The 10,042-nt window shown below is 43.1% G+C and overlaps 1 protein-coding gene across 2 annotated transcripts; it reads right to left on the reverse strand.

Annotated features, from left to right (window-relative positions):
* Positions 1 to 1,541: 1,541 nt before the first annotated feature.
* Positions 1,542 to 9,893, reverse strand: BCL2L15 (BCL2 like 15). Of its 2 annotated transcripts, XM_033152995.1 has the most exons (5): positions 9,372 to 9,893; positions 7,435 to 7,521; positions 5,065 to 5,183; positions 4,187 to 4,402; positions 1,542 to 1,723 (listed from the first exon to the last, which is right to left on the reverse strand). In XM_033152995.1, the coding sequence occupies exons 1-5, from the start codon at positions 9,502 to 9,504 to the stop codon at positions 1,685 to 1,687; spliced, it is 594 nt and encodes a 197-aa protein (XP_033008886.1). In that variant the 5' UTR covers positions 9,505 to 9,893; the 3' UTR covers positions 1,542 to 1,684. The 2 variants fall into 2 exon arrangements, with proteins under 2 accessions (XP_033008886.1, XP_033008887.1); XM_033152996.1 differs by lacking the exon at positions 7,435 to 7,521 and having other exon boundaries at positions 9,372 to 9,891.
* Positions 9,894 to 10,042: the final 149 nt, after the last annotated feature.

The raw sequence follows: 10,042 nt of genomic DNA on the forward strand, positions 1-10,042 counted from the left end.
GTATTACCCTGAGGATTATTACAGTCTATTTAACAGCATATTGGATTTATTAGTGACAATCTTTGGCCCAGGAAAGCAAAGAACTGTAGAGGAGGAAGCTGTAGTGAACCACTTTCCAAAGCTCCTCCTACTTTGCAGCCCAGCAGGATGAAGAGGCTTGGAGAGGGCTTCATGCCCACCCTTCATTGTGGGGCAGAGGGGGTGGTGCCTCAGGCCTCACACACCAATGTGGGAATGTTTAGGAGTGTGGATGAGTATATATTATTTATATATCTCAATCCCAGCTTGTGTGAGCAAGCTCCAAACTTAGCAGAGTCACATTCCCTTTTAAAACACAGTAGAAAACATTTGCATAGGCTTGCTTAAGCCAGCTATATTCCTGGTATATTCCCCTTCTTCCCTCTTAAAAGTAAAGATACAATACAACACTGATTATGAGATATAAAAGGAGTTTACTTACAGACATCCATGAGTCACAGTACAGGCAAAAAGAGGCAGACAAACTTAGATAAATGTATTTACATGCAGTGAAGCTGATTCCATAAGGGAACAGGCTTCACTTCTGCTTCTCTCAGCTGCAGGCTGAGAGAGCATCCTGCTTCTTCAAAGGATGAGGCAAAATGGACAGTCTACTTTGGGATCTGGTTCCCAGGTAAGACCACACCTACTTCTGGTTCCTGCAACTCAGTCCAGGTAAACAGGAAGTTAAGCCTGGAGGACTGAGTTACCTTCATGTCCTCTCTAGCAATGTTGGGTTTGGCTGCTCTGTGTTTAAATCCCACAACCAAAACATCTCAGGCCACCCCCTGGGAGAAAGCAATTTTCACCTGCCTAATCATCAGCAAAAGCAGAATCCCTATACTAATCACCCATAACCAATTCAAGCTTGTTGTTGAGATTAGAATGCAGAGAGCAGTAGTGGCATGAACAAGGAGGTATCCAATTTTGGAGATATCAAATTTAGTAAAACATCCTAAAGTGAGCTATTCTCCATGTTATAGATGAAAGTGCCACTAAATGAAACTGAGGGGAATTGCCCTCCCGTTTCATGCAGCAGGGATTGCAAACCTGTGGTTCTCCATAGGTTGTTGGCCTACAGGTTGCATCATTCCTGGCCATTGGACATTGCTGGTTGGGGCTGGTAAGGATTTGGAATACACCATCATCTGAAGGAACCACAGGTTCCAAAGCCCTGTTACAATTATGGCCAGAGTGGGCAAGTATAAAGTTCTGTTGGGTGCCCCCCCCCCATTTATTTATTTTTTTGTCTTTTAAAGTGCTTTACAAAGCTTTTTTAAAAAAACAAAAAAATGAACAAACTAGGCTTATTTTTGCAGATGGCAAAATGAGATAAACCCAGTGAGTTGAGCTGAAATTTGTGGCCCAATTTTCCAAATATTCAAAACAAAACTATGTAGTTATCACAGGAACATACAATCAGTTAATCAAAACCATTGAAAGATGGAATGTTGTGCAGAAGTGTGGTCACATGAGTGACTTTTGGCATCACTGAAGGCTCACAACACCCAGACATCATCATCTTATTTTATTCGGTGTTTTAAATTAAAAAAACAAAACAAAACAAAGGCAGGTTGTGTGCAATTCTACTGCAGGAAAGTTTTCCAGCTCCATTTCTCTTGGAGTAGCAAAGCAGAGCTAGGCATATTTTATTAAAAGTGGTATATTAGGGATTATTTTGTCCTCTTCTGTTTTCAAGGTTCTCCTAAAATGAAAAAAGAAGGTATTAATTGGAAAAATCAGCAAATGGAAATAAAAGATCTAACTTAGAGGCACCTTGTAAAGATCCCATCACACTGAGACAAGCCGTGAAAGAAATACTGGAAGTAATGGGGGCATGCAGTGCCAGATTTACGTATAAGCTAAACAAGCTATAGCTTTGGGCCCCACTCTCTTGGGGGCCTCCAACAATTTTTTTAATGAAAAAAAACCTGGATGTACATTTCTAAAATATGAGATAAAAACAAATAAAATAAAACCTACATACAGCAACAGTGTTTTGTGTTTATTAAATTACGTATAGCATATATTCAGCACAAAAACAGTGACAATTTGTTGTTGACAATGGACAGCTGGACATATAAAGGGCCCCATTACCTTCAATAGTTTGGGCCTCATCAAAACTAAATCCGGCCCTTTGGGCATGCAGACAAAATAGGTGTGTGTGTGTGTGCCTGTGAAGTTTTAGCAGATTCATTCCTGATTCAGAACAGAAAATGCTCTAGTCTAAACACAGCTTGCTCCATCCCAGGATTTATGGAAATACTGGAAGCAAGAACTCCTGTGAGCAGGGAAAGTACTCTATAATAAGCTATTGATTTAGCAAACATCGTCTCCATCTACCGTATATTCTGTGTCCAAGGCCTTTAAACTCAACAGCACCCATCCATTGGGGGGCTGCACCCTCTTCTTTTTAGGAATAGGCTATCCTGTTTCCATACATCAGACAGAGAAGGAGCAGCTTGCAGGGATCTTGCTTCCCCTCCTCCCAGCTCCAAAGACCAGTTGCCCTGGAATTACACTCTGTTACCATCCATCAGTTGTGTTGGTGTGTGTTGTTCTATATACTATTGCAAGGGCAGAGTTTCATAAAATAGCACCCTGAGCAACGGCAAAATTTGGTGGCACCCCATAATATTTATTTTCACAATAATTCCTTTTGGCACAGCTGCTTTTTAATGGATATTCTCAGTATGTACCCGTATAAATATATAATTACTATTGTTATTAATGTTATTTTTTGCCCCCACAGCTCAGCACCACCCACACTGCCCTAAATTTGGCGCCGTTCTATTGCATGATCTATGCTATGATAATCTCTAGGTTAGATTACTGCAACTCATTATACACCGGGCTTCCTATGGAGACTTGGAAACGTCAGCTGGTACACAATTCCATGGCCAGGTTGCACACTGGAACATACCGGTACTACACTGATCCTGGCCTGAACGCACTAGTAGCCTATCAGTTTCCAGGTCTAGTTCAAAGTGCTGGATTTGACATATAAAGCCTTAAATGGATCAAGACCACAGCACCTCAAGGAACATATTAGTTCTCTCCATATGAACTGACCTGAACCCTGCAATCATCCTCTGAGACCCTTCTTCATGTGCCTCCTCCATGAGACGGCTGCAGGGTGGTAGCACCAAGTCGGGCCTTTGCTGTGGTGGCTTCCCATTTTGTGGAAGGATCTCGCCAAGGAGGTTTGACTGGTGCCTTCATTACATATCTTTAGGCTCCAGACCAAAACGTTTCTCTTCAACCAGGCATACAGCTGATTAACATTCTATGTCCTTTTAAATGTGTTGGGGGTGGGGTATTGGTTGGTTTTTTGTTTTTAAATGTATTTTGTGTTTTCATTTTGTATTTTTATGTTGTGAACTGCCCTGTGATCTTTGGATGAAGGGCAATATACAAATTTAATAAATAAAAATACTGTATTTTTCCGTGTATAAGACTAGGTTTTTCCCCCCTTAAAAATAATGTCAAAAATTAGGGGGTGTCTTATACAAGGATACACCTCCCCCCCTTTTCTTAAATCTGAGACCCCCAAAATTGGGGGCGTCTTATACATGGGAGCATCTTATAGATGGAAAAATACGGTAAATAAATTGTAAGTTATAAGGTTGCCAGGTCAAGAGCATCCCAGACCCTAAGATTTCAGGGCCCAAACCTGAGACGTAGAGGCGACCCCAGGTGATGTCATGGAGGCAGCCCTTGGTTATTCTTCTTCCCACCACTGAGCCCTAGAGACAGAGGTTAATTGGTAGAGGGAGGGGAGGAGAGCAGACCACCCCCTTAGAATGTATGCAGTAATTTGCAGCCAGCTCTAGCTGGACTGAAGCTTACAAGCTACATGCATAGTCTTCTTCATTATTATTATTTTTTAAGGCACCCTCACCCACCTGGGGATTGAAACCTTTCCCTCTGCCACCTGGAGGGGAGCAGGCAAACCTGGAGATTTTAGGTCAGCCCTGGTGGCCTGTTAATCCTTGTAAGCTGCCTTAAAGATTTAAGATTCAAAAGATTGAAAGGCAGGAAATAAATCTCGAAAACAAACTAAAATACATCACTGTATTGAGAAAGTGTTGGGAGTTTTTACACTTTACTGGGTGAACTGCTGAATGGAGATGGTTGAACTGTGTACCCAAATGCTAACTTAACTCACCCAGCCTCCTTGCCTTTCAACATAGTGTTGCACTTCCGGAGCTGCGTTGATTGCCTCTGTGAGTAAGCGCGGCTGGGCTACATCATGAGCTTTCTTTGCAATGTATATAAACAGCTTTACAGCGACAAGTAGGAAAGCTTTTTCATATTCCAGCTCAGGATTCTGAATTGTCCAGGTCTTGCTGAGAGTCTCGACATTTTCTTTGAATTTCCTTCCCTGTAAACAGAGAATGGAAATTTCTAACGTACACAAAAGACTACAAAATAAAGGGCCAATACACTGGGGAAGCAGCTGTAATGTGCCCCCCCACACACACACTTGGGCAAGCTGGCTTCCCCCCGTGATTGAGCGGGCCAGCATGCGAGAAATAATCACCTGACACGTGTGTCACTTGTGCATGCCGTGCAGCATGCACAAGTGACATGAGCACGGCGTGCATGTGCAGTGTGCACGTTGGCGTGAAAAATTGGGAAAAGGGCGGGGCCACATGCTCCATGTTGATATATGTTACTGTATCTTTAAGATGAATAGCCTCTTAAGAACAAGGCTCTCAGCTACTTATTCAGGTAGAGAATGCCAAGTTCACTGGGTGGCTGTTGTACATATATGGGTGTCTGCTTTTTAATAAGACATCTTTTCTAAATTACCTGTGTGTTCTGCAAGACCTCACCAGAAATAGGTGCCGATTCCAGCAGCAGGGTGGGGTGCCTTGGGAGAGCCGCCTTGGGGGCTTTTGCCACCTGAGGTGGCAGCTTCACCCTGCCTAATGGCTGGGCCGGTCCTGTATGTGGAAGCTGTTTTATTCAGAGCAGGGAAGTTTCCTATGAGCAGAGATTGAGGTGGTATTTTTTTGTTGGAGAGGTAGGAAGGTATATTACCTCTGCCTCTATGACCTCCTGCGCTGGTCTCTCGAAGTCTGCATTAAACTGATCTCCTAGGTGCCTCAGGGTATTGGCAATAGCAGCTGGGTCAAAAGGGCTTGCAGCACTACCTTCACCTTGGAAGAAAGTAAACAGAGACTTATGTTTTAAGCCCTAGTAACATTCTAGTAATATTAATTTTATCTAGGCATAACCCAGACAGCTTTAGGCACTGTCTGGAGAGGGCTACACAAAACTGCTATCCCAAAGAACACACAGTGGTGAAGAAGAAGAAGAAGAAGAAGAAGAAGAAGAAGAAGAAGAAGAAGAATTTATTATTTATATCCGGACCATCTGGCTGGGTTTCCCCAGCCACTCTGGGCGGCTTCCAAAATAACATTGAAAAAGGCAAGACGACACAGAACAGAGGGGAAAAGAGAACAGAGCAAGCATGGAAGGTGAGGTGAAGAAGCTGGAAAAGGTTTATTTTATTTTACATGTATTCGAGAGAAATTCCCACTCAACCTGCAGCTGTCTAGCCCATATATCTTTAGTCATCACACCTCGCTTTGATATTCTGGAAGGGATGCAGGCTGATAGGGAACATTAGCTCCTGCATCTCCAAGCACACACCAACTTCCTCTCCTCTTGTAACAGGATTGGGTCCACTCCCCCCGCCCTCACCCCCAAAACTCGGATGTCCACCAGCTGGTGCCAAATACAAAAGAAGGGCAGCATACACTTAAAATTAAGGGATAAGACAAAATAGCTTTCAGGATTAGAATTCAGGTCATAGTCGCAACACACAAAAATCTCTTTACTGTTCTCCCCTCTTTGTTTCAGCAAACTGATTGGGGTGGTGTGTGTGTTGTTATAAAGTTCAGTGTCAGAAATCATTGGTGATCTGCTGCAAACCACCCAGAGACCTATTACCTACCTTTTGCCCACCCGGTTTTACAATGCTGTTCCCAAATCATAAAAAAATCCATAAAGCCTAGAGGAAAAATGAATGTTGCAGCTTCTCCTTAAGTGCACATTAGTTTGCTACTGTGTGATTTGCATGACAGTGACTTCTTCTGGTCCAGCCTTAGCTATGCTGTCATGAGAATCCCAAGGCAAAAGGCTCCTTCTTCTTGTAGACCAGACCACACAAGGCTATGCGCATGCTCTGGCCCTTATGACACCAAGGACTGTCATCCTTGGTGCAGAGAACTCCTGAAGGCATGGTGGCATAGCTATCCTTTCCCCCCTCCTTCGGCAGGCATTGTTTCCCAAGTATTTTAGAGTTGACCCTCTTAACTTTGCCTTTCACTTTCCTGTTTAGCAATCTTCTCATTTGGGGAAGCTTCCTCTTCTGAAATCAGATGCGACCATGTCAGATCTTATTTGCAACTGTCCATTTACAACATATGGCTACGTACATAGCTAAGCTGGCAGAGCATGACACTCTTAATATTTGGGTCATGAGTTCAAACCCCACACTGGGCAAAAGATTCCTGCATTGTAGGGGGTAGCGGAAGACAACCCTCGTGGTCCCTTCCAACCCTACAATTCTATGAATGTCATCTATGAATTTTAATTCAATAGCACTATAATAACTGCCCCCAAATGGCTCAACCATTATATCCTGCACCAGGTCCTGGGCACCAATCAAGATTAGGTCCAGCATCACCACACCTCCTGACGGTTCCATGATCAATAAGGTATCAAGGAATTTAATGTATCTGTCGTGACTTAACATACCGGTATATGTGGCGAGTCTCTGTGAGGGTGGTTTAAGTCACCCATTACATTTCCTCTTTTGGGTGCTTTCTTGACTTCATTCTTCATCTCAAGATCTCCCTGTGCATTTCGATCAGGAGGGGTGATACCACACCCCCTATACTAAAATACTCCTGCATTCCAGTGAGCATGGCAGTTTCAAGAGCCAGTGTGGAATATTGAGCAAGGTGCTGAAGCAGGGATTGGGGAGACCCAGGTTCAATTTTCCACTAGCTGACTTTGGGACACCTGCCATTTCTCAACCCCACCCTACCTCATAGCATTGCTGCGATGATAAAATTTGGAGGGTGAGGGAGCCATGTTTACTGCCTTGAGCTCCTCACAAGAGAGATATAAACTGAATGCCGTAAGTGAATTGCCAGTGCCCAGCTTGGGCTGACTGTCCTGCCATGTCCAAATGCACTGAGTGTTAGTATTTAGAACTGTGCTAAGCTTCAGAGTGACAAAGAGCGTGTTCAGACAAAACTCTGCTTCGCAGGAAGTTATGTGCCGAAAACTGAATTTGTGCTGCATAATATGTAAAGCGTTGCTCCTCTGGTAGCATCAGCTTACTTTGTGCTATGTTACTTCAGCATAAGGTTCCTAAAAAAATGATATGTACATTACCCTGAAAGCGTAAGATCTGACATTGACTTTGCTGGACTTCATCTCTTGTCTCACTGGTAGCACTGGCCAACAGGGAAGGCTTTGGGCCTGGCAAAAGACATGGCAATTGTAACTGTCTATGCTACCAACGCCTTTCCTTTTTGGATTGCCCATAATAAAGTAAGAAGCAACCATGACAACTGCCCAGCTCAAATGCATTATCTTGCATTTGCACATAGGTTTTGACTGCTTTTCAAGCAGAAACAGCCTTAGGCAGTTTCCAGCTTGGGGAATGTTAAAGATCGCCTTCTCCTAACTGGTTTTAATTACCTGCAAAACATTTGAGTTACATCCTGTCATGGGTTAATTAGAGCGCCATCCTCTGCTGAAAGTGGGAAAATATCAGAGGAAGCAGAAAAGCAGCAGACTTCCTTAGCCAGCTTTCTGGTGACAGAACCAGTAACAGTCTTCTGCAGGAATCTGCTTTCAGTGACAGGTTATAAATGTCTGTGAGTGCGTTTTCCTCACCCCACCCCACTTCACAAGCCTTCATTTTGCCCATTGTAAAATACGTTGCTAACATGTGCTCTTGTGCACCTGCTGAAAATATACCGTATTTTTTCCGTGTATAACAGGCCCCCTATTTTTGGGGACTCAGCTTTGGGGGGGGGGGTGGCCCAGAGTTGTGGAGCTTTTTTAATGGGGGATTGCCGAAAATAGCTCACCCGCCTGACCTACGCAGCCACTCGCGCGCGTCGCCGCCAAAGCAACCTATCGTCTGTCCCCTCACCGACAGAAGCCACCACTCACCCGCCCAATTGCTGCAGCGACAGCCAATCAACACCAGCCCTTGCCGCAGCCACCAATAACACGCCCAATCGCCACTGACAATCTTCCGCTCGCAGCAGCAACCAATCCCACGTCACTCCTATGCACTATCCGTGTATAAGACGACCCCCAATTTTTAACATAATTTTAAATTAAAAAATGTCTTACACATGGAAAAGTACGGTATATGCATTGGTAAATGCATACACACCTGTGTGCATGCACAATTTGGGGGAAAAATTGTAATGCAGGGTGGGTAATAATTGAGGGGATAAGGACATGTATATACCATGTGGCTACACCCCATCACAGACTATCCACTACTGTGGATGGGAATCACTGGTTTAGAACTCAAGAGGCATTTTTTAAAAAACTACTTCTCTGTGAAAACCCCTACATAATTGCACACATGGGAAAATTGAATCTGTTACCTGTGTGAAATAGCCCCCCCCCAAAATGGGCACAGACATATTTTAAGGTGCTCAGAAAATCCTTCTGTAATGAAGAACAAGAATAAATACTATAAACAAACTTCAGTGTTAACTATTGACTTAATATCAAACTGCTACCACAGCACTGCGAAATGAACCCTCATTCGTTACAGACACTCTGGCAGCAAAGCAACAAACTCTTATTGCACCTGCAAGTGTTAGCAGACTATTAACCAGCTAAAAGTTTTAATAGCTAAAGCAGTAGGACTGAAAGGTTCAGGCAGAACTGAAGATCCGGCCCCGCCCCCCAATTTACTAAAAGCGAAACTAAAATACATGTTTATCTAATATGCCCTTTCCTTCTGACTAGAAGTTTGTTATCACAGACTCGTTTCAGTATCTTAGAAAGAGATATTTACTGAAATTTCAGTTTGGAAATAAAAGTGTATTTGGTGCATTAATCAGTGAACAGATCAGCTAAAGTGTCTTAAAACCAGCGGGCAATTCTAGCTGCAATGCACTACAACATAAGGATTTATTAAGAACTTTCCTTATGATCTTAACACGGAATTGTTGAACTTTTATACCAACCCTCTTCGCTTGCATGCAATTTTAATTGGCAGTTCCTGATTACACAGCTCTAGAAGAGGGGGAAGTGGTTAGAAACCTTCATACTTCTCCATGAACAAATAATCTTACCTTGAAGACACACACTTGCACACTGGTTACTTAGGCCACGAAATTCAGTTTGTGATGTTTGCCCCGGGAAGTCAGCAAGCAATGCTTCTGCAATCTGCTCCACCTGTTCCTCAAAAGTCATAGAGTCCTTCATGTTAGCTGTTCTCTATTCCAAACACAAGTTGCTGCCACGGCTTTCCACCAGTTGTGCTTCCTATGGCTGCACAGGTTTGCGCATGTAAAGTTTCTAGCACCCAGCCTCCTAGCAGGCCAGAATATATGAATTTAAAGCTAGATTCTCCTCAGACCAGGCCACATTACAAGAGGAAGTTTGTTCTTGTGTTGCAGCTGCAGTTACACCCATATCGGTATTAGCATAGCTATTTGCTTTAAACAGTAAAAGTCACCACAAGGAAGTAATGAGGGAGCAAAGTCTAGTACGGCTTTCTCTTCCTCTTTTCCAGAACCTCACTTAAGTTCTTGTAAGAGCAACTATGGTTATGTGCATGGCAACTGACTATGCATTAGCTTCTCACAGTCTGTTCATTATAGTATTTTTTTACTTGTTTCCTGCAAAACAAAGAAGAATTTCCTAGATATAAAATAATATCCCTAAATATATCGCTCTTTTCAACTCTGAGATCTTTCCAAACCAAACAGTATGTTAGACATGGAGGAACAAAATGTGCATA

The sequence above is a fragment of the Lacerta agilis genome, chromosome 6 (genome assembly GCF_009819535.1).
Source record: "Lacerta agilis isolate rLacAgi1 chromosome 6, rLacAgi1.pri, whole genome shotgun sequence".
Taxonomy (NCBI): Eukaryota; Metazoa; Chordata; class Lepidosauria; order Squamata; family Lacertidae; genus Lacerta; species Lacerta agilis.